The sequence below is a fragment of the Melospiza georgiana genome, chromosome 9, assembly GCF_028018845.1.
Source record: "Melospiza georgiana isolate bMelGeo1 chromosome 9, bMelGeo1.pri, whole genome shotgun sequence".
NCBI lineage: Eukaryota > Metazoa > Chordata > Aves > Passeriformes > Passerellidae > Melospiza > Melospiza georgiana.
The window spans coordinates 21,269,131-21,293,839 of record NC_080438.1 but is presented as its reverse complement, the minus strand read 5'-3'; the positions used below and the strand labels follow the sequence as shown (position 1 = coordinate 21,293,839).

The following is a 24,709-nucleotide window of genomic DNA, read 5'->3' as shown; positions in this document are numbered from 1 at the left end:
ATTATAAAACCACCAAGCAGTGGCAGTGCAGTCCACAGACTTAATTTCCACTGTAATTTAGCGTTAATTAATGTCCCCTCTCGTAAACATGCAGGAACTTTCTAAAGATCCTACTACAAGTCACTGATGTGTCTAATGACATAACTGTAGGACTATTGCAAAAAGAAAAAATTAGGGATTTCTATCCTGCAACCCAGACCTGAGAAAGTAAGATATTTCTATTTTTTTACTTGCATTAAAGAAATAATATACTGTTCTTGGTTTGGGTAACTTTTTGAAGTATTTAGCTAATGTAGTAACAGTAACACCTATTTTTTTGTAGAACATTTGCTATCAGAAACTGTAAGCAAAAATACCATCTAGGACCTAGTATGCACAGGAAACATCATCTGATAATGTCATCATAATTTATGGGGTGTCATGTCTTAAATATACAGAAACACTTCATCAGGATCATGTAAGTTGGAGATTCACATTGTAAAGATTATGTGCAAGAAAAAGGCTTGTTCCAAACACTTATGTGTAAAAAAGTGACAGTTAACAGCAAAACATATGTCAAAGAACATGCTTTTGTTGGTGAACATGAGGATCCTGTCACATGTGCAGACCACCCAGAGCCCATGCTTAGCCCCAACAAGACAGATGAACCTTGCTGAGCTCAAGCCAAGTGTAAAATCCAGTAAACTCCTCAGTCCTCCGGGATTCATTTGCTAAACAAAGAGCGTTCATTAGTAAGAAATTGTAAAGTTGTTAAGAAGAGGCTTTTCTACCTCTTGAAGCTTTTGTGCCTTTTTCAGCCACATGTCTATAGAAAATAGAACACTGACAGTCTGAGCATGTCACAGGAAGCAAAAGCATCCCAAATACTGCAGTGATACAGCTGGATATCCACACAAACCTACGCAAGAACAGCCAACCTGGTAACTAGAATCCTTTCTCTCAGAGAGCAAAGGGTCAATCTGAGATGAGTTTTAGTACAGCTTGCCTGGAAAATGAAATTGCAAGAATACAGGGAATTTAAAATCATCCATGAATACATTGTGAGAGTGAAATGAGTGATTCCACCACACAGATATAGCTTCATCTTCTGAATATGCTTAATTGGATACTTCAGTCTTCCAAAGACTCTTACAATCCAAATTAGGCTGCAAAATAAAAAAGCAGTCCCCCATAATAAGAAACAAAAACAATGCCAGAAGCCACCCCTAGAAGCAAACACACAGCATGAGAAGACTTTATCATTCTCTTGTCCTCTTTACATACTAACCCATGCATATACAGCCTTAAGATTTTCTTTCTTTAAATCAGAGGAAGGAAGAAATGAATATGAGATTTTATTATTAGTCTGTTCATTTACTATATGGAAATAAAATCTGGTTCTAACTTCCTAATAAGCACCAGCACAAGAACGTTCCTTCTTTTCTTGGGAAAACCCATAACTACATTTCCCAGGGGCTCCTGACCAATGACTCTGCTTCTACAGAGTTTGATATGAAGCAGCTTTTTTTTATTCTTGCTGAAATTAACAGAAAGTGTACAGGGAATTTAGCACTTGCTTCTCTCCAAGCTAATTCAAACACCTTCAATGTAGAGCAACAAAACTGCCAGGAGACTATCCTAATATAAAACCTAGTTATTTTGGTATGTTGAAAACAGTTTTAAATTGGCAACATAGCATAACCATTAGAAAAATTGCCTTACATGAATTGTGGCTAATTTCCAGCAGGTTCCCAGTGTGAGCCATTAATACCCTGAGGCTCAATCATTGATGCATATAAGATGGATTAGGACAACTCCAAAAAACTGTTCAGTTTTTAAAGGTACACATTCCAAAGCAGAGGCCTAAATATTGGCTCAGTATAACTGAGCACATCTGGCTGGTCAGAGCATGACCAGTTTTACACTACTCCACCAAAGGTTAGATTATACTGCAACAATTAAGCCATTGCTTTGATCCCAATCAAGGTAACTATGACACAGAAGTTAAGGAGCTCAAGAGAGAAAGGAATTCCCATTCTGCTCATGTTTCAGTATTTTACGTAACACCATATAAACAGCAAAAACAGATTTGCTTTGTGAGTCAAACACAACGTAGAGCAAAGATATCATTGAACTTGGTGGCTTTTGAACAAAAGACCCCATCACCCAATCCACAGTGTAATCAGGGCAGAAGGCAGGGAACGTTCTCCTGTCACTGAAAACCATGGAGATTTTGGGAAGGAGGAGAATGATCTCCTTGGGTGGAAGCTGCTCTTACCTCGAACATAAAGGTTGGCTGGGGCAGAGTAGCGGGTTCCTGCACTGTTGGTTGCAACACATTCATATTTGCCTTGGTCTGACTCCTCACTGTTCTCTATTTGCAGAGCTCCTGTACACAAACAAGATGAAACAGACAATTCAGGTTATGGCAAATCTGGTAATCAGACTAACAGCCTCTGAAAAGGAAGGCCATGCCCCACACTTTTAAGGTATCCTCCTGGATAAATATTTCATGATGTTCCCTGGACCCATAAGATACCAGCATGCAGCCAAAGGTACCCAGTCTGCTGTTAGAAACTTGTGAAATTGATTATTGTTATTTTTCTAATGTGCAGGGAACAAATTACTGATTTATTTCTAACCATCCCAACCACTTCTATTTTTTTGCTTCAATGAAGGAAGAAAACATACACTTACACACATATTAATTACAGCTTCATATGGGACTCCTGCCTAATAAAAGGACCTTTAATAAGTCTTTAATCAAAACAGGCAAGCACAAAGCACATTTAACTGTAGCTGTTTCTTATCTGATCCACACAAAGCCTAGCAAACACTCAACAAATTACAACTTTCCTGCAGAAATTGGCAGAGTCCCATCCCTCCCACCTCAGCACTCTTCCTTGGTGATGTCTCAAAAAGACAGCTCTTTTTGAGAAAACACTTTGCCTTTCGTCAACTTTTTTCCACGTTAGCGCTCTCCGTATTTGTTCAGATTTCATCATATACAATATAACAGCATTAGAAAGTTAGTCTGAGACATGAAAGACACCCACCAACACAGCACACCCTCAATGCTGCACGGTGCTCATGTGAAGGTCACTTTCCCTTTGTCCCAGCTGTGCCTGCTCCCCCAGCTTTGGGTCAGGAATAGCTGTTTATCCCAGGCTGCACATTCCTTGGGATATGATCTGATCCCATCCCCAAAGTGCCAAATGCATGAGGGGCTCATGTAAATAATGGCAGTAATTGTCAGGGCACACAGTAGCAATTTACTTGGGGAAGGCCAGTGATGTGGAAGTGAGCCATGGTCTAAGCTGGTTTCCTCTCAACCTACTCAGCACATTCCACTGGTGTCCAGCAGCACTCAGCCTGGCAGCCTGGCCTTTCGTCCAAATTCATGCCCAGCACAGATGACTGCACAACTGGTCACATCTAAACTCCCTTAACTGGGCTCCATATGCAGACTAAAAGATGGAGATGCAGAGAAAAAAAAAAGCAGGATGCATATGACAGCAACCTGGCACTGCAGGAGTGCGTGGCCTCTGGCCAGACACTGAAGTGGCTGCTGCTCAGCCTGCTTTCCTCCCCAGGCATTGTGGGAATAATTTTTTAAGTGCCTCCAAGTGCTCAGATTCTGCTGGTTAGTATTGCCTGCAAGAAGGGAACTCTGCTCACAAACCATATACCAAACTAAAAAATGTTAACCCCTTTGCTTGTAATGATCTGAACTCATTTCTGCCTGCCACGGTTGAAAATGACCACTGAGAGCTGCACTGAGAATAGCTGGTGAAATTGCCTTCTCCCTTCTTGCTGGTTCAAGCTGCAGAGGTCAAACTCAGTTTTTCTTATCATCAGAACTGAAGAAAAACTAATGTGAATCAACCACTGCCACCTACATTATTTAGAAGGATAAATTGAGACTGTAGCATAAGCCTATATGTCATGGGGAAAAATGAACTTCCCTGGGTTCTGCCATATAATAAAAATGATGTACAGAGCCCTCCCTATTGCTGCATTAGTGCTGGAAATGAGGCTAGACAGAAAAAGCTCGTTTGCAAAAAGTATTTCCACCTACTAACAAAAGGACCTGCCGGCTTGCCTGGCCACAGCCCTCTCTGGACACCCGCAGGCTGAAGCCTACAGAACTCTGCTGCTTGATTCAAGGAAAAACAGTGAATTTCTACATCCTGTCTGGGAAAAACATCTTCAAGCAGACAGCAGCATGATAGGCAGTGGAGCAGGACAAAATTTCCCAGCATTGACAAGATACAGAGAATCAGAGAATCTAGAAATGGAAAAGACCTATTAGGTTACCTCGTGCATCCCTGGGGGCCAGGGCAGGATAGCTCCCTGTTGTAAATGTACTTGTCTTGTGTCCAATTCCATTTTAAATGTGCCAAGTGATAGGTCTTTCACCACTTCCTAAAGGAATTGATGCCACTGCCTGGTTATGCTCTCTGTCAGGAAGATTTTCTCAGAACTCACCATATATTACCCCCCTTTGTAATTTCTGCTCATCATTCCTTGGGCATGCATGTGCTGCAGAGCTCATTCCAAGTGCTTCCATCAAGCTTGTCTGGGAAAAGCTGTCTGTTGCAAAATACACCCAAGCTTAATAAAAAAACCCAACTGGCTGGGCTGAAAGCAGAGCCAGCTTCAAGTGATAGTAGTGTCTGCCTAGGAAAAAAGTAAGATCCCTAGATAATTCCGCCATAAACATATGACCCTTTTAGCCATTTAATACGTATCACTGGTATTTTTTTACCCTTTATACTCGTGATCACCATGTCTCTTAACTGTCAATCAAACTGTTTTTCATCTTTAGGGACCTCAATAGTGGAAAGAAAAAAGAGTATGAAGAAAATGAGAGGAGTTTCAAAAGAAATGCTGTTATTGCCTGTCAACACGGACCAATTTCTAAAATCATACTATAAACATGCAACGTGTCAGCAACTGCCTACAAACTGCTCAGGGACATTGGGCAAGGGACTCTGGGTTTGTCTGGGTTGGCACAACTATTCAAATTACAGTGTGTCAGGAGGAAGACAAGAACCCAGAGCAGAAGGAAGTTAACACAAAGCTTTCATATGAAACAGAAAGAAAATAGGTCCTGTAATAAATCATCGTTAGACAAACATACAGATCCTGCAGCATAATTGACAGCTAGCAGAAACTGGAAGGATCATGGTAAACTGATTGCAGTCAGCAGGGCTGTAGGGGTTTTCTTGAAGGACAATCTATAACTAAGTGATGGATCCAGGAAAGTGTAGGGTGTCTCAGAGTACAAAGATTTATGAATAAAGTTAAAAAGCTCAGACATTTCTGGAATCAGAAAGCTGGAGACAGACATGCATCTGAGACTTGGGAAAAAACTTCCTAAAAATGCTCTCAGCCCTAGTTCAGTGATCCCAGAGAAAGACAGACATCATCTCTTGGGTTGGGTTCATGTCTAGGCTGGACAGGACACATAGAGTATAGGAAAGTTAAGAGCTGAGTTCTGAGTAGCATGTTTCCCTGAAATTCATGGAAGATGCATCCAAAGACGCTCAAAAGCGCAGTGAATTCTTTGCCTTGACAAGTGCAAAGGATCTGATTTCTATTCCCAGCCCTGTCAACATCTCATAATCTTCTGCGCCTCTGCAAACCAGGGCTAGAAAGGCTGATTTACTTTTATTCATTACTTTGGGATTTATGTTGCATAAGCTGCTGAGTGAGGTCTCGTTCACACAGGATGTTACTGCAGACTTCTCACATGGACTCCCCCAGCGCTCCTGTGCCAGGTGCCTTGGTTCCCACTCGGGTGGCTGAGTCCTGACGTGCAATCAGACAGCAGGGCTTTGGCGGATGCATGAGGACCATCTACCAGGACATGGATACAAGCACACAGAGGAGCAGTGAACAGCTTGTTTGGCAGCTTGGGGGGCTCTGCAGCAGCACATGCACATCAGAGTGAAACCTGTCCCTGCTGAGCACCACTTGACCCCCCCACTGCTCCTCTGCTGCAGGGCTCCAGAGGAAGAGGGGAACAATTCCTCACCACACTGCCATGTCACGCCAGCCTTGCTTGTGCCTCAGACCCTGCTCCTGATAACACATCTCAGCTTATCAGAGAGCTGACAGCTCCTGAGAAAAACCCCTGGCAGCTCTCCCGTGCTAGGGAGAATGGTGACAAGGCAGAGTTTTCTAGGGCTGAGGGCAGGAGTCAGCCCTGCTGACTGACAAGCATTCCTTACTTTATATTCCTTATTCCTCCTTACTCTGTGCCGGTATCTTCTTGGAGGCCTCTCCCTTTCCTCTCCTAGCTTTGCTTTTGCTCTTTAACTTGGACACAGACAACAGTCCTGTTAGCAGCTTTCCAAGATACTTATCTATTCAAATATACTTGTGCTCAGGCAGAATCATTAGTTGCAGTGACAGTGGTTAAAAGAAGCATTTAAAAAGTGCCCTGCACAGAGCAAGCGTGGGGAAGGCAGATCCTGATAAGGGACAATTTTTGGCAGTGCTGGGTACTGTTGTGCCATGGAGGGCTTGTCACACTCTTCTCCAGGTGACAACATGAATGTAAAAGGCTCTGAGCTGCCATACAAATTGATCTCTCTGAAATCCTGCTCTGTAGCTCATTGGGAGCTTGTGCTCTCTTCTTCCAGAGAGCACCACACTCAGCCAAACACCACAGCTCCTGGGGCAATGCTTTTCCTTATCAATTCAGCTTGCAGCTCCATCCCCAGCAGTGGGAACAGCTCTTTTTCTCTACCAAGGCATTCACAGCCTCAGTCCTCTGGGCTCACAAACGGGGCTGACTTTTTGCCCTGGTTATAAAATCAGATGTGGACTTAAATGCTCCTCTAAGCACCCAAGAGTCAGAGAAACCAGGCTGCAGACACAGCACTCATCTAAGGAAAGGACTTGTAATGCAGATGCAATGAACCCAGCTACCTGACCAGGGCCCTTCCTCTCAGCAAAGGGGCAAATTTAACCCACCTGCACACTAGAGCACATGGCTATCCTAAACCCTTCCCTTTTCTCTACCCCTGCTTCCCATCAGCTTCTTTCACAAAAATACTGACTTCTCCTCCAGCAGTACTCTTAGCACCCTCTTCAGCCAGGTTCCCTCTTCAACAAGTGCTCAAGTGTGGGTCTCAATCCCTTTTGCTAAAAATTTCCTCCTAGGGAAGGAGAATTTCTTTAATAAAGTCCAGACAGCTGTGCAGTAGCAATCCCAGACCAAATAAGGACTCATAAATGTGAATATGGTGGACAAAGAAACCATGTAAATCCCTGACAATGGGAGAGTTGGACTCCGACATCCTGGCTGCTGCCCGAGATAACAAACACTTGCTGTGGGAGCTGTGAAAAACACCAAACCATGTGAGAGTCACTAAAAATGAAAATAAGCATTTCCCACATTCACTATTTTTGGTAATTTATAACAGCAGCATCTCCCAGCTGTTCTAGAGGATTGTACCTAGCCTCCACAAGCTACTGGCACTGCCAAATATGCAAAACAAGGTAACTACAAATGTATTTTCATTCTTAGTGTTCATTATGGTTATTATGCCTGTGAGGATGGGGATTGGCATACAAGGGGCTTGTTCTGGATGGCAGCACTGCTGAGAAATCACTCTTCTGAGCACCAGAGGCAGCTGCTGATAGTACCTGACTGCTGCCAGGAGCTGGACTCAGGCAGAGAGGGAGGAAAGGAGACCCAACACTCTCAGCAGTGTGAGGCCTCCTCTTAGACAGGAGATTTTCAGGATGCTCTGATCCCTCACTAGCAGGTACAGGGAATCTCGGGGGATTCTGCCTCAGAAGCAAAACTACAGCACTGTCAAAAGCACAGTAACACCTCTGTGTGCTTCTAAAGGGACATGAGTCAATCTGAATGTGACAGTAAGAAAAACAGCATTACAGGCATTTCCAGGCACTACCCCACCCAGCCTCCCCCTGACACTTCTCCTGCAAGCAGATCTCATTTTAAAATTGTTTTTCTTTTGCTTTCCTTTGGTGACTGGAAAAGTTCAAGAAACAGGAAGAAAATCCTATAATACACAAAGTACAACCAAATGTACAAACACATCCTCAAAAAGAGACAGCAAAATTCTTTTAGCTTCCTCTAATCTCTTTGGATAGCTTTACGCTCCAGCTCGCAGGATGGCGTTGAAATAAGGGAGCTATATTTAAACCAGTTCACTTGGGACTGGAAAGGTTTAGCTGCAGCTATACACAAGTCGGTGCGGGTGTTTACCTGGCTTCCCAGACAGCTTCTGACACCCAAGTGAGCTGATCTAAAGTTAATTCAGACAGACCTCTGCTACGCTGACGTCTGCAAGGAAGAAATACTCTTATGTATAGGAACCTCTGATATTTCCTGTGGTGACAGAAAAGTAACAAATAAATCTGACTGGAAAGGGATAATGCCTGAGATGATGATGTTTCTTTACCTCCTCACGTGTATCCAATCTAGTGCCTGCTCAGTCCAGCACCCACCAGAAACACAACTGCATTCTTCTCTCTCTTACAGGCCACAGCAGGAAAATGCAGCCAGGTTTCACAAAGGGTTGAGTGAGTTAAATTGCAGAGAAATGCTGGAAATTAACATCTTGCATCCTACTTTCAAAATATAAATGGGGCAGAACTTGCTTAAACATGGATTTGCTGATACTATCTGTGGGTCACCTTATGAAGCCAGCTCTTGCCTAATCTGACAGGCATTTGCCAGCTCTATGTCTTTCAGATGAACAAACAGTGATTTCAAGATTAAATTACTCTCAGGGGCAGTCCCAGAGGGGTAAAGAGTGAAGCTACAAATGGAAATTCTGAATTATGGATGGGAGTTCCTCCCATTTAAGGGAAGCCAGAGATGTCTCGGACAGAAAGGACCAAATATGTGTGGGTAAGGTCAAAAGAGTTTGTTTAGAGATAAAAATCTCTGTGGTTGGAGGGGTGCATGGTGGACTATCTCAGGTCATCCTCTGTCTAACCACAGGCTGTTCCCTCCAGGTGGGCTTGCCACTGCTCTGACAGAAATGCCTTGGATACCATCCCAAGAACTCCAGACACACAACTCCTAGCAACACAGTCACAGCAGCAATGAAATCACACCAAAACCACCCCTTCCCCCCGAACATTATTACCAAAAAGGTTCATTTAGAGTAATTAGTTCACCCTTCCTTTCAGACCAAATTAATGGATTCCAAAGCATCAAACTTACCTTAATGAGGAACAAGAGTGCAGCTGGGTATAGAACATGGCAGAACAGTCACTTCTACATGGACACAACCTCACCATCATAAAAGCACTTTGATCTAATCTGTCATTATCTTTAGAAATTCAATGACCTCCATTTTAAATAAAAGGCATCAGGCTGACAGAAATCCTCTAGGAGAAGCCAGAGAGCAGCACGTGGCTTCTGTTTGCTCTCACAGAAATGCCATATTTGACATTCAAACAGGACACATATATTTTAAATAATGTCAAGAACACTCTTAAAATACCTCATCAGGACTCAAACGGGGGTGGGAAGGGGGTGGGGGTGCGGGAAACTTATGTTTTATGAAATGGATGGTTCTTTTCACAGAGATGCCATCAGTTCCCAAGCAGGACGTATGGAGCATCCATGTGGTTCTGGTGCTGAGTCACTAATGCCATCAGCTGGGACGGGCATGCAGCAAAGCGTGCGGGGAGGCCCTGCGGTGGCTGCACGCTCAGCGCGCTCGGCCGGCAGCTCAGAGCGGATGGCGAGTTAGCGTTCCATCTGTCACTGCATTTTAGCATTTCCAGTAGAAACGGGAGATGAAGAAATAGTTTTAAGGAGTTTGCAACATCACAGCTGTCAATCTCCAGTGTTCCAAAGGGAGGAATGACAGATACGTAAGCCCATTCATATAAAAATAAGGTTTGCAGTCTTCTTCCCTGACCTAGATTTGCTACAAACGCAACTTAATGCAAATACGTATCAAACACCAATTCACATTTACTCTAAGATCCCTTAACAGGAGCTGAAAACATTAACCCCCAGCAACAGAACCAGTTCCAAGAATAAGATTATTAACTTCCAGCAGTGATTCAGGGAAAAGGGCGAGGAAAAGGGAGAAGGGGGAAAACCAAACGAACGAGGTTGTGTTGATTTATAGGTAGCAGTCATTCTGTCAAGAAATCCAGAGGTCAATCAAGAGGGGTAACCAAAATCACAAGAGAATTCAGAAGGGCCTTAGCACATAACGCTGATTAACACACTAAAGTTAATCTAAAGAGACAGCTTTGAGTGTTTAGGCTAGAAAAAACAACAGTCCAATTGGAAAGTCATTACTGGTGCACACAGGCTGTGAAAACTACTACAGGGACTGTGCACTAGACTGGGCTGGGCTGTCAAACCAGGGCTGGGTGTAATTAATGAGGGCTTAAACAGCCAGACATGTTTCTGATTTATCTATTTAAAATAAACCTTAATGATGCAAAACGACATCAGAATGTCCAGCTCAGAAAGGGGAGTCTGGGTCAGTGGTTCTTCACTATGCCATCACATTAGAGGGTGAGTGCATGAGGAACACAAACGTGCCTCTTATCCCAGAGCCACATTTGCTCAACCTTTCAAGAATTTTTCTCTTTCCATTTATAGTTTCATGACCATCAGCAGCAGCACAGATGAATTTGACTATTCTCTTGTGAAAATGTTACCTCCATACACTTACACCAAAGCAATCCATCTAAAACCCCCCGAGACACAAGACCTCAGAAGGTCACAACTGTGTGGCAAGTACAGAGACTTTCAGGAGCTGCAATAGATGTCAACTCTCCTGTGGTGGAGGCCTGGGAGCATCTCCCAAACTTTTGCAAACTTTCCACTGAATAACCCCCTTTCAACAGCGCAAAATTGCAATGGATGAGTCTACAAGAAATCACGCTGAAACCCAACTGAAATAAACACACTAGTGGGAGAGTGCAGATGAGCGAGAGCACTGGCAGAGTTAGGGCTGAGAGTAAAAGCTGGAGATGAGAAACACCGGAGGAGAAGGGACAAGGCAGACAGGAGATGGAGTGACGTGACAACTGGAGGCACATTTCAGCATTCTTACCTCTGATCGGTGTACCACCTGGTGAGGTAATTTGAATGCAAATAAGATTAGAGAGAAGCATTAGTACAAAGAGGAAAGGAAGAAAATTATAACTAAAAAGCAGAAAGTTTTTTTAAAGCTAGAATTTGTATTAGCGCGACAGGAATAAACAAAAAGAAACTGATGTGCAATAAAAGTCAGAGTGACACTCTCAGGAGGTTAGTAAAGCTTGTTGCTTTCAGGAGTGCAGCATCCAGCCCTGCATCTTGCCATTAAAACCCCCACCCTCACGAACTGGGGCCAAACTGAGCTGCCAAGGTGGCACTGCTGGCTGGCCTCACCACTTGCATTCACCCACACCAGTGTTCAAGCAGTTGAGATGGAGGACACTTTGGGGAGATGGCGCAGTCCCCTTCATTCCTCATACAGAACAAGGAGGGTGTGTCCTGGGGCTCTGTGACTGAGTGTGCTGGGCGGGACGGGTGGAAAGCGCATGGTTGCGGGCACTCGGTGCAATTTGGCTTTGAGGTTAGAATGACCAGTGGGACAAAATCTGCTTGCTTAAATACATTAAACTAAGAGGAAAGGGTAATAAATCAGTTTTGAGTCATTCTCCACATTCACATAACCCTTGCATCGGGTTCCCCCTGGCAAAGAAATTGGTGTCATGCAGAATTAACTTTACGTACAGAAATATTTCGAAATGAAGTGGTTTCTGGTAATGTTACAATGGCACGCTAGCCAGACCTCTGTTGTTCCTGTCTAATTTGGATGTCTGCAGAAGAAAGGAATCCCTACCCTCTTTATAAGGCACTGGAGATAATTTTACATGCTGTAATGAAAAGTATCTTATAAGGAGGGCTTCTCTGGGAGTAAGGTTAAATTATACTGTTGCAATAATCTTTAAAGGTTCATTTTATGAGGTCAAGGTATTTAGCAAGTGGAGGCTCCACTGGTCAGTGTCTTGAGTTCAGTGTACAATCAATACTGAAGCATGATGGAGAAGCTCCAGCTGGGCAAATTGGCAGGGAACCCTTCTAATCCTCACTTTTGTCCCCTTGGTCTTAATTTGCACATGTGAAGGCTGTTAGTATAAGGGAGAGATTCATGCAAATTTAATCTGTAGGCAGTTCATGGTATGTGTTGGTTTTATGCAGATTTGGAGGATCTGAATACCAAGCACTTACCAAAGAAAACTGAGGAGTTTAAACAGACAGAAAAATAGGGTTAAACAGGACACAGTGTGTCAAATCATGTTCAGTGTATTGATTAATAAATACCAGTATGCATACAAGAGTGTCGTGTATCTCAGATTTACAGCTCATTCCATTATCCACAACAATGATCACCCAATGGGAAAGAAAGACAGAAAAGAATTTCTGTAAATACAAAGAAGGCATATTTTAAGCACATTTAACTTGCCTCTTAAAAAGTAATTACAATATTTATATTTATTCTTTTTCTTTTCTAACTACCCTTTAGGCAGAGTCCCTTTTTTGAAGCAGAAGAGCAACTCAAACTACTCATTTTAGCATTTTCCTCTGCCAAGATGACATTATCCCGTTTTAACTTTATGTCTCATTATATGTTCTGATGCCTTCTATCCAGAGATGACTGAAGCATCAGGAAAAATCTTGCAGAGACTGAAGTTGTGGGTAATCTCTCTCTTGGAATAATAATTTGCTGCTTACTTATGTATCTTAGTAACTACTGCTCCCCTTACAGAACAATTATACCCAGAGATATTTGCATGGAATAGCACAGCCATGGAAAACAGGGTTATTTCTTTTTGCCTGTTTGGAAAGTTTGCCAAGTGACAGTTTTGCCCTGTTTGGTCAAGGGCATTCCTGCTCTGGTGTACTGTGTGTTCCCCACCCCACCCCATCCCTTCCAATTTTCAGAGTTAAGAAAAGCATCACCACCATGTGTCACTTCCCACGGGAATGGTGCAACGACTTAGAGTACAAGCCCAAGGGGCTGAAAACATTACATCCTTATCTCTCATCTGGCTGAAATAGGGTTTGTTGCTCTGTCCTAGAACTGAAAAGATTTACAGGAAATCTTTTTATCTACTCCCTGCAGAGGCTCAACCCTTTCTCTATTATGCAATTGTCCATACAGAGCTCTAGAGGCAACTGCATACTTGAAGCAGATTCCCTAAAATGTTAAATGTGGCTAGCTAATTTTTTATGAGTTAAATCCCAATCCTCCTGGCTCCTGAATGCAATCCAACAACCCTTGTGGGAGCAACACAGAGGCTTGCTGTGTTTACTGCAGCGTTTGTTCCATGCCTCTCTCACCTTTACAAAGTTAAGACATTCACTTTTCACTCAGAGGACACCATTTACAGAGTGTGCACAAGGCTTTTCAGTTGGACCCCAACTTTCCTCATCCAGAAGGAACAAACTGAAGTTTCCCTTTATTCTTCACATCATATGATGATTCATCTCTGGCTGTTGTTCTTTTAGGGTGTCCCTCAAAGGGACAAATCACAGCGCACAGGCCACAGAGTGCCAATGTATGAATCCATCAAGTGATGAAGATGCCCTCACTCACAGGGTTACTGAGGCCAACTTGTGCCCTGTGATCACCAGGCTGCTTTATGCAAAGGGCATCCCAAGACCAAACTTCAAACTGTATTCCTTGTGTTTGAAAGGTTTGAAACACCCATAAGGAAGGAGAGTTTACTTCCTCTTCATGATGCCAGACACAGAGAAACCCTACATTCTCCTCAGTCAGGAATGAGTGCTGGCCCTGATATTCTCTGTGTACTGGAAGCATCCAGTCAGACACCCAAAGCAAGGAAAAACTTAGGTTGATATACTGGAAAACCCCCTGGGGTTATTTGTATCAGTATTTCCCAGTGCAGAGAATTCTGTTGGAGAAGGGACTTCACTCTGATGACAAACTCACCACAGGCTTACTGACACACCACTTCCTTGTAGGAACCTAAACCACCAAAAAATCACTCCAAAGCAACATCAGCAGAGAAACCAAGGCTAGCAGCAACTGAGCACTAGAGCATTGAATCCCAGAGAACACTGAGAGTGCTTTTGGCTACTTCCTAGCGTAGGTCACGGGGAAACTCTTTTCGAAAGTCAAAGACTACTTTCCACCAGATGCCACTGGAGTTTGAAGGTATTCCACAATTGCTGTGTGCACCTCATACAGCAACACCCAGGTGTGCATTTAGGTTCTTCCAGGAGACAAAAATTCAGGTGTCAACTGGCTGTTATTGGCCACTATATTGCTTCAACCCTTTTCAAGTCAGTCCTTTCTGAGAGAGCATCCATCTTGTGTGGGCTCCTTGATCCTTTTGGATAAAACCACCCAATCTCCATTCTTTTACGTTGTCCTTACATCTTGTCCCATGTCAATGCCTATCTGATGTCTGGACTTGAAGCTGCTCCTGGCTAAGAGCTGAACATCTGCTAGATACTGACTGCTGGGTATTATCAGTGGGGCAGGAAGGGGACATCATGGCCACTCCACTGGGACAAAGAGGCACCACCTCTTTCTGCTGCTAGCTCTGTGCATGTTGGGTATTCCTTTTGTTTCAAAGAAAGTAGTGTTTCTACTGACAGGATCAAGCCTAAATGAAAATGCTTGCTGGTAACTCTGAGAGCCCAAATGAAGCAAGGTGATATGGTGAGCTAGCTCCCACTGCTTCTGGGTTAGAGGCAGCTTCACTTTTCCAGAGAATGACCTAAGTCACCTGCAGAGTCATCTCTTATACTGTACTTGCACTTAATTGTCTGGAAGTCGCACTAGGATCTAGGGCATGGTTCTGTAACTGAGTTAATTGAAAGTGATTAAAAGAGGATGATACTTTTTGTAACACCAAGTTCTCTATTAGATGAAAGATAATGCTTTCTGAATTTCTGGTGTTTCCTTACATGGAAAAACTTATGTTAACAGTCAGAATAGCTATTTATTCTAGTTTGACATTTTGTTCATAGGTTTTCTGAAGAGTAAGGTGCAAGCGCAATTCTTCAGCTATGAAAATCACTGGAGACATTCAAGAACTTTGAGAGTATGAATTCCAACTGAGTTGCTTTGAAGTCCTTTAGGAGCTTCTGATCCAAGAATCTGTACAGAAGAACTGTAAAGCATCAGCACAATCTGATCCATACTGAGAGAGCTTCCACCACACCATTAACTGATTTTAAAACATGGTCAGAGGTGCAGCATTGACTCTGGCTGCCAGAACTCATGTGTGTCATCACTTGCAACACTACAGCGCCCGGACAGTTTTAAAATCAGTTCAACCAAACAAATTTTAAATGTGTTAGCATGCTGGGGAGGTTTCTCAGCCCAGAGCTGGCCTTAGATCCTGTGTCACTGACTAAGAGGCAATGAGTGAAGCTACACACCCCGAGGGGAGAACAGGGAGTTGTCCTGAGTCACTGCACTTGCAGAACAGCAGCCTCCCCACAAGAGGTGGGAAGTATTAGCAAGATGAACAAGGGAGAATTTGCTACAACCAGCATGAGTCAGAGACCTTGCTTCTGCCTTGATCTAGGAAAATAGAGATGAAACCCTGTATTTATTTGTGTTCTCATCTCTATAGCTATTAGCCTAACATTTACTTGCAAAACTACCTAAGAACTGGATATAAAATGGAATTAAGCTTTAGTTGGGAAGAAAAAACTAAGCAATGCCAAGAAATAGTTAAAACCTGCTCCAAATATAGTTATCCTGTCAGAAGGTGTAATAGGGAAAGTGCATATACACACATACAGATATAATTACTAAAAGAGGGAGAGTAGGATACAAGGCAGATTTATAAACTCTCCATTTGCTCCTGACAAAAACACCAGCTGGCTGGGGTTAAAAAAGCCTGTGATGGTGGCTTGGATGTCTTAAAGCACAAACTCTAGTACCCTGACAGAAGATGAACAGACCTCCAGAAACTGATGTTCAGAGCCCCCTGGGGCACATGATCTGACTGCATGCAAGTTCAAAGACCTGCCTGAAGCCCCCAGAGCACTGCCAGCCCACATAACTGTGAGTGTCAGAAGAGAGCACCTTTCCCAAAGACGCTGCTTCTTTACCTCTAACTATTTATACCATACTAGGAGCCTGAAGAAACAGAATCATCCCTCAGCCCTCTCTCTACATCAGACTCCAAAGCTGCTTTGACCTTCAAGACCTATATTTGGTACATCTGAATACTAAAATATGATGTACTCACTGAAGGTCGGACACTATATACACAGTACTGGGCTCACAATGTGCTGCAGCTATTTTAACTATATTACATCTGTCTTGCTTTTATTGGGTTTTAATTAAACGAAATTAAATGAGGGTATATTAAGATTGAGATAGTATAAACTGACATTCATGCAGATATGCCAGCCTGACTATAAGATATGATCTTAATGGAGCAGAGACTTTGCAAACTATTAAACTCTACCATATAATGAGGTATCTATTTAAATACTCTTTTCTTTGAAAAGCAACTCTGCCCAACTATGGTGTAGTGTTGGAGAGCTCAATTAACACCTTGCAGAGTGAATGGGAAACTGCCCAAGCCATCACATTGCTCATACAGGGTCTGCAGTCACCTAAGTGGGACTCAGGCACTTCAAAGTGCAGGCTCTACTTTATGACCATTACAAATACAGGGAAAAACCACAAATGCAAACAGGGGTTGAATCTCTGGCCCACGAGAAGCTGCAAACTTCATGCTCCTCACTCATGCCAGGGTGGAGCAGAGCCTTGGTGAATCTTGGCATTATAGCACCAGATCCCTGAAAAGAAAAACTTCAAATTCATATTTGGAAATCTCTTGCATTGAACTGTAGAAACCTCCCATAATACATTAGAGAGCTAATCAATTTCTTTTGTGAGTCTGAGGATGTGTGTTGCTCATTGATTTCTAAAAGGTTCCCTTGACACCTCCCTTGGTAATTACTGTATCTTCGGCAAGCGCCAGCTCTAGAGTTGGAATCCCAGGTGAAATATTCAATTGAGATGTTGCTGAAGAACAGTAAACAGGAATCAAGACTTGGACACTGTGACAGGCTTTACTAGTTTGTTTTTAAACTTTCTATCTCACCAAACTTGTGAAGCAGCTGGTAGAGAGGCAGCCAAGTGCCTGTGAAAAGGAGGCTGGAGAACGTACAGCAAGTGCATCAGAGGCTGCCTTGCTGCTCATTTATGGTAATTTCTGATGCTGATTTAGTCAGCTACCAAGTGAAACACATCCATGTGCACTTTCCTATTACTGCTTCCTAAAGCTTCTCAGAATAATTAACAAGTGTGATATTTTCTTCCAGCACAAACAGATCAAGATTAAACCATGCTGTGGGGGAGATAAGCTAAAGGTCACTGGGAAATTTCATAAACTATAAATGCATTAGTATAATTAGCATTCACTGGTACATCAAGGTGGGATCAGGAGTGTCAGGCTGGGTTCTATTTTTGCTGAGAGTGATGTCTCACTTACCCACTCCTCTAAGTGCAAACCTACTTATCATCCAAGCATCATCAAATGTATGCAGAAGGCTCCTGCTACGGAGAAATGTTTCAAATGTTCACCTTGGTTAGAAGATGGTGATTCCCTGGCAGCAGCACTTGTAACAAATAGCTTTTGAGTACCCACAGAAAACTGTGGCCAAGCAAGGCAGTCTGCTTCATATTTAAGCATGACATCTGTCCAGACCAAAGTTGTTCCAGCTCTGGTCCCTTCTGTACTTTGTGTAGGGCACTGGGGGCTTTTTCCCCAGACTAAAGCTGCTGTGTAGTTGTGCTGTGCCTTGTTAAACAGCCACTCTAATTCATACTGTGGAGCTCAACTTCATCAGTGAATAAAGCAATGTTTTATTTTCTTTAATTCTCTAATGAGCCTTACACTCCTGGGAGATTGAACAGTGCAGTAGAAAAACAAGAATTCCTTGCTAAAATGAGTGCATTCTTAGCCACCTCCAAGAAGTAACCATCTGTATTTCAAAAGCTAGTATTTGGCTTGTCACACAAAAGAATCAAAAATAAATTGTATATTTCAAAACTGTGTCCATTTCCTTTGAAATCCACAGAATTGCTTTTTTTTTTATTTTTCTTTTTGCTTGTGGTGTCACATAGTAAGGATGGCAATGAGCTCAACAGAAAGCAGAGCATTGTCTTGCAGAGTGTGTATAAGGAGTAAAGTTGCATATGACATTGTAAAATCTCAACCAGTGTCTCATTATCCTCATTTGCACTGTGCTCCTGTTAAAAACACCTGAGACCCACTGAGTTGGTAGTGAAATGTCTGAGCCTACCAAGGATTTGGGGCAATATCAAGACAGTCTACTGCAGAAGATATTCAGGTGATGTTCCAAAAGGCACGTCCACTCTAACAGACATTTTAACAAGCCACGATATCCTGCCAGAGAGGATCAGCTCCAAAAACTGCTTTTACATCGTAAAAGAAACAAGCTCAGAGCAAATTGACATTTGGGTTTAGAACTGCATTTCAGTGAAAATATAACAGCAGCGTGTAAAGAGAAAAGGGGGGAAGATGAGGAGGCTGGGGAGGCTTACTTGCTTGGCTACCTTACCCGAGCGGAGCTGCTTGATTCGCCCATTGCTGGTGGCAGTGTCCACGGGCAGGAAGTCCTTGAACCAGGAGATTTCGGGGTCAGGGTTCCCACTGGCAGCACAGAGCATGGTGGCCGTGCGGGCCTTCTCCACCACCTTCAGCTGCGGGCCCATGTCGATGGTGGGGAAGCCAGCAGGGAGGTGGTCCTCTGCAAGAGGAAAAAACACACAAGGTTAAAGAGGAACACTCCAGCCCAGCAACGGGATACAGTTGCAGTGACAGCAGTGCCACTCTACAGCATCTGTGCCTCTGCTGGAAAACAGCAGCCTGACTTCCCTACTGAGAAGGTTATCAAGCCCTTAAAGCACATTAGGCTCTATAATGAGCATTCATTACACCAATAGAAGCTTCCACTAAATTTAACTCCATTTAAATCAATTGCCTTGGGAAACGTTCATAATTTTCATTGATACGTAAGCTCCATCCATTGTTGTTAATAATTCAGGAATAGCAGGTATTTGACTTTTTGTGGGAGGACTGAGTTGAAGATAACAGACAAACACAAAGCCAAATAGTTTGAGGCATCTTGAGAAACAACAACTAAACAATAAAATCCCTTAGAAAGACCCAGAGAGGCCCATTTTTTTTTCATTTTTCCTTTTTTTTTTAAACTTGCATCATTCTGTCACATTGGTAGGATAGACTGTAAATTTCTTCTTCACGCTTCCAAATCTGATTCTGAAGGCTTTTAGAAACTAATGGATGTAAAGCTAATGAGCCACACTCTGCTCATGAGCTGCCTGGCCAGACTGTGCTGTGGCAAGCTCCTCGTGCATTTTCTGGGCTGTAGGAAGCAACAGAGGCGTGCAAGAAATGGCCAGTGCATGCTCTGGCATGGCTTACTACAATCCTGTGAAACAAAGCACCCCCTTAACCGCTGAGATCATTCATACAGTGGGTAGAAAAACAGTTAATTGGGTTTGTTGCTGCAGAGCACGCTCAGGTAGGCTGGGTGGAATACATTAGGCAGCCTTCACTGATAAGCCAAGGCATGCTCCAACATCATCATTCAATAGCAGCTGCAGAACTGAGCTCACTTATTCATTCTGTGGCAAGATGTACTGTACTCTGCTAAGCCTGAACTGCAATCAAAAGAACATACTTTCGCAGAAAAAAATAACTTGAAGAACATTAAGAAGCTTTTAAGGCACCAGAAACTCAATTATTTTCAGTATGTTCCTTTTTTCCCTGTTTTAAGGAACCTTAAGCAAACTTCTTCTTTGGCAAATTCTATTCTGCAAGGCTTCCAGCCCACTGCAGTGTTTAAACAAACAAGACCTTAGCATCTTCCCAAGTCCCAGAGGAGTCTGAACTTGCTGCAATCTGATTTTTCCTGCTACCACTGCACATCTGTACTGCTCACAGGAAGATACCAGCAATAGGTCACCTCAGGTGCTTCCTGCTACCTCTACTGCCACACCTGCAGCACAAACATGGCCTGTGGCAGCTCATCTTGCACATGTCTACCTAAGATCTCTAGAGAATTCCCAAGACCCTTGACTTGTTTGCACATCAAGACTGCAGCACAAGGCAACATCTGCTAGAAACAAAAAAATGCCTGGGAATATAATTTAGATGAGAGTGACATGAAGCATTCAAGGTTTTCTACAGGAAAAAAGGCTCCTGATGTTTATTAAAAGCACAAACTCTATTTTGTCTTTCAGATCAACCTCCTGAGAACCTCTCTCATCATGAGCAAACATAAATGGAATTATTTTTTTTTTAAATGAAAGGTACTATGAAATTTAGTTCCTTTTAAATTTGCTCTCCATTGATTTTCAGAGACAAAAGGTACACAGAGCTTAACTGGAATGACACCAGCACCAGCATTCAATAGCAAGCAACAGAAGCACTCAATACTGAGCAACCACAATGTATACTCCTACATGGCTGAAAAGAAACAAAAGAAGGGTACACACAAAAGTACAACACAGTACAGACTTAAAAGCAAAGGAAGATACATAGAAAAAGCAGTAAATAAAGTCAGTCCCTTGGATTAAGGAAGACCAAGTGTGCCCATAGTGCAGCACTTTGCCATTTAGGGTATTGAAAACAGATGTTTACTCTGGGGAGGCTGAAATCCTGAAGTGATCTAATCTAATCACCACGATTACCACTGACAATCTTTTCTGGTTTGCACAAGATTTTACAAAGAATGCACTGAGCTAAGTATCACCCAGTTAACTTCATCCAAAGTCTGTGTAGAGGCTTAGCACATAGCTAAAAGCAAACCTGAAACAAACCAGCAATTGTACATGAAATCTCTTTCCTGTCTTCAACGATCCCTGACCACAGACAGGAGAGAGACCAGAGAGTCCTTCACAGTGTCTGATCCACAGGTACACGACCAGTCTGCTGCACTGGAGTGACTGTTCAATCAGAATTAGCAGTTTGTGATGAGGACAGACCAGCAGAAATTACACCATCTAACCTTGACTTCAGGGAGTACAACAGAGAGACACTGATTACAAACACGCAGCAGCAAAGCTGCCTCTGCTGTACTGGAACTCCTGGCTCAAGCCTTTTCTACACTCTTGAGTTAAATACAAGGCTGCTCCCACGCCATCCACCCCCTGCAGGACCAAGTCATTACAGAGCCCCGCTGAGAACACTGGGCACTCATCAGCTGAACAGAGGGGCACAGTACTCACACCCCACGCTGTGCTGGACACAGACAAGCACAGCCATGCAAGGCTCATGCAGTGCACAGTCTTTTCCCTTTTAACTGCATACCAGCCCCAAAACTATTGTGGCAAATGACAGTAGTAGAGAAATGGTGCATCCTTCATAGAACAACAGCACGTTTCCTGGGCTAGCACTGGTACTGGTACAGCCCAGTTTCTGTGCAAGCCTGGAAGAACTCCAGCAAGCAGTGCTGGCATCCCTTGTCAATTGAACACAAAGGCAGCACTGGTGTTTAAGAGCAGCAGTGTGATTCCAGGAGGCTGTAGTCCCAAGTCACATCATTGTGTGATGAGATGCCTAGGGAAATCTGACAGCTGGTCTCTGATGACACCTCAGACACCCAGAGGCTGGAGCTCACCTGCTGTTAGTTCCATGGTAGCTTCAGGGAACATGTGCTGGGGACAAGCTCAGAACATCTGGGGATATACTCAAGAGGAGAACAAGCACCTTCTCCAGAGGTGGTCCAAGGTGTCCCTGTGCCATCATGAAATGGGGAGCCTCAACCACTCCAGCTGTCCCAGGTACTGTGTGTCTCTGGCAGACCCCCAAAACCCTCCTGGAAAAGACTGGCTTTGCAGCAAACCTGAGCTGGCCACAGGGCAGAGCCCAGCCCAGAACAAGCCCACACGTGCCCCGTCAGCAGCACTCCTGGAGAGATAACAGAGCTGTGTTCCAGCCGGGCCTGGCGCTGCTGACTGCACTGGGACTGCAAGGGATGTGTCTGTGCTCAAACACTACAGACCACGACAGCAGCTCAGAGCTGCTCCTGCCGTGCCTTGCCCTCAGGCAGAAGTCTAATCTGGGTATAATTATGAGGCTCAGTCATGCCTCGGCTCCTTTCAGCCCTTGCTCTCTGTACTAACTTGTCTGCACACGGAGCTTGTCAGTAATAGCCAACCTCCTATTCCAGCCAATACGAGGATACTCTTATTTGAGAAAATGAGGTTGTCAGCACTTGGTTTTATTTCAGGATAGCCAGTGTGCCTTCACTGCACATTAGAACAGGCTGTGAATCTGCTTTCAAGTGCATACCATCGAAACCAGCTTTTATTTCTGAGTTTCAGGTACTTTCAGAAGGTAGACATTAGGTTAGAGCAGGCAAAATGCAGGCACAACAGGAGTTCTGGGGGCACTGCAAACTCTAACTGCCTCCACAGAGTAGAGCAGCAGCAGCAGAAATGACAGAGGAAAGCAGGAATTGAGGAGAGAAGCAGGAGGGAAGGAGAGGGAAATAAAAAGAGAGAAAAGAACAAATGAGTGGGTTTTGCAGTTACAAACTGAAACTTAGAAAATCCACAACCAGGCTAAGGTCTTGCTAGCAGCAGTCACCAAGGAGACAGGAATGTCCCTCTGGCATCTAGCATGACAGCATGGGCAGAGGATATCTCCTCTCACTTGACAGCTCCCTTTGCTAATCTTCTTTCTGAGGTGACAGAAATCTAACCCCTGCTCTCATACAGCTCTTTTGTGCCAAAGATTTCTCATCTTTAAGGGAAAAGCTAAGGTAGGAAATCTTTCCCACAGCCCCAAACTGGAGTGGAGACCTCCTTTAGAGCAGCTACAATTACCCGGCTTGTTCCCCAGCTCCCCAGAGAACTACCTTTCCTGAGGATGCTGCTGTGAGAGACATACCCCTTGGTGTGTCCTTATTTTCTGCATCACTCGAAATATCAAGTGATGATAAGGGACATAGAGGCAATTGCAATTTACGTCTTACAAGAAGCACGGATCAGCCCCAGCATGGAATGGTGTGTAGATAACAGCTGCTTGCAAAAATGGCCTGCAGAGGAGTCTGTGGTGAGCACAGCTGTTGACAGCTGAATCCTGCAGGATTACCCCCAGGATTTTGCTGAAAACTTGTAATCTCCCACAGGACAGAAAAGTTGGAGGAGCTGAATATCAAATTGCTAGCAGCACAAACACTGTACAGCACTCACTGCTCTTGCAGCCAAGCAGTTGTGTTTTGGGGGGATCATATCCTAACTTGGCACCTGTAAAACCTTCCCCCTACCACTGTTTATTTCCTCTGTGTCAACATAGGAAATGGTATTTTAGAAATGATAGTGCAAACTGTAAACATGTTTATGGGAGTTATTTGTCACATTCTTCTTCCTATAAAAGCCAAGCTTGCTTACTATCATGAGTCCAATTGTTCAGACTGCTGAGGGAGAGTTAAAAAATGATACCAAATATAATTTGAAAATAGGAAAAAGTAGCTTTTCTATACATTACAGCTACAGCTGCGAGGGTAAATCTCTTACAATCCATCAAAACCACTGCCCCTCTGGAAGGGGTGCTCTCAACTCCTTTCAAGTGAGATATTGGGCCTTATCCCCATACAGGGCTGGAAATGGCTTATCTGGGCCACTGGCTGCCGCCAGCCTCCATCAGCTGAAGAACTTCCAGATCAACATCAATTTTAGGATCTCGGCAGGGATGATTAAAACACAAAGCTGCTTTGTTTTCAGTTCTGCCAGCTATCTGAAACCACTCAGGAGTGTGTGGTGCTAGGGACAAGCCAGGAAATGGATTGAGGGCAGAGAGATCTCTGATAAATGTGTTTGACTGTGGTCAGCATTGCACAGGAGCAGGATATACAAACCAAAAGCTATTTCACATGTTCCTTATCCGTTTGGTGAGGCAGGCTGGGATCACACCCAGCTCACGTCACCAGGGCTGAACTGATCCTGTCCAGATGTGGCGGTTTGATGCACTGTAGCACAGGATGTTGCAGGGATAACCCTTGTCTACTGACAGACTCTTTCCTGATGGATCAAAGGAATTACTTTGTGAATTTTGCAAGCTTCCAAATCTCTCTTTGCGACACAGAAACGCATTTGCAAACGCAGAATTATCAGCGCAAGGACGATAGCCTGGGAAGTTGGCAATATTTACTAATGAAAGACACAAGCCAGTACCATTGTGAGCACACCACAAAGCAGGACATCTGTTTGCTGAATAAACAGCCCTGATTCCTTCAGCACAGGTTACACGGCACAGCTATTCAATTACCTCAAGACAATCAAAAGCAGCCGAGCAATCCAGCGGCCCTGAAGAACGGGCATCACTTTACATGATAAGAAAACCCTGACATCACTCTGTTCAGGTTCAACTGAAGCTGCACAAAGAGCATTTTATCAGCCATTTTGAGGCAACGCTCTCTTTCTGCATCCTTACACAAGTCCCTAAAGAGGTGCACCACAAATATCATCCAAATTCATGGTACTGGGCTACCGCCCATGCGGGAGCGGCGGGCGGAGCGCGTTTGTGCGAGCTGGCTGCGGAGCCAAGTCTCATCCCGGCTAATGAATACCCCCCTCGACACTGGCACCGCCTCGTAATCGCCGAGGGAAAAGGTGGGGCAGTGAAACCAACCTGTTTCAAAGGCAGCACAGTCTTAATT

General features: G+C 43.8%; 1 protein-coding gene across 9 annotated transcripts in view; it reads right to left on the bottom strand.

Annotated features, from left to right (window-relative positions):
* The window catches only part of PTPRF (protein tyrosine phosphatase receptor type F), a 244,718-nt gene that overhangs the window by 87,979 nt on the left and 132,030 nt on the right, over nt 1–24,709 (bottom strand). For 5 of the 9 annotated variants that reach the window (XM_058030410.1, XM_058030402.1, XM_058030405.1 and 2 more), the window contains exons 4-6: nt 18,581–18,769; nt 11,058–11,075; nt 2,258–2,368 (exon numbers count right to left, since the gene is read on the bottom strand). In XM_058030410.1, the coding sequence (XP_057886393.1) occupies nt 2,258–2,368; nt 11,058–11,075; nt 18,581–18,769 (318 nt within the window). The remainder of the gene's footprint in view (nt 1–2,257; nt 2,369–11,057; nt 11,076–18,580; nt 18,770–24,709) is intronic. The other 4 variants (XM_058030403.1, XM_058030408.1, XM_058030406.1 and 1 more) reach the window with 1 other exon arrangement.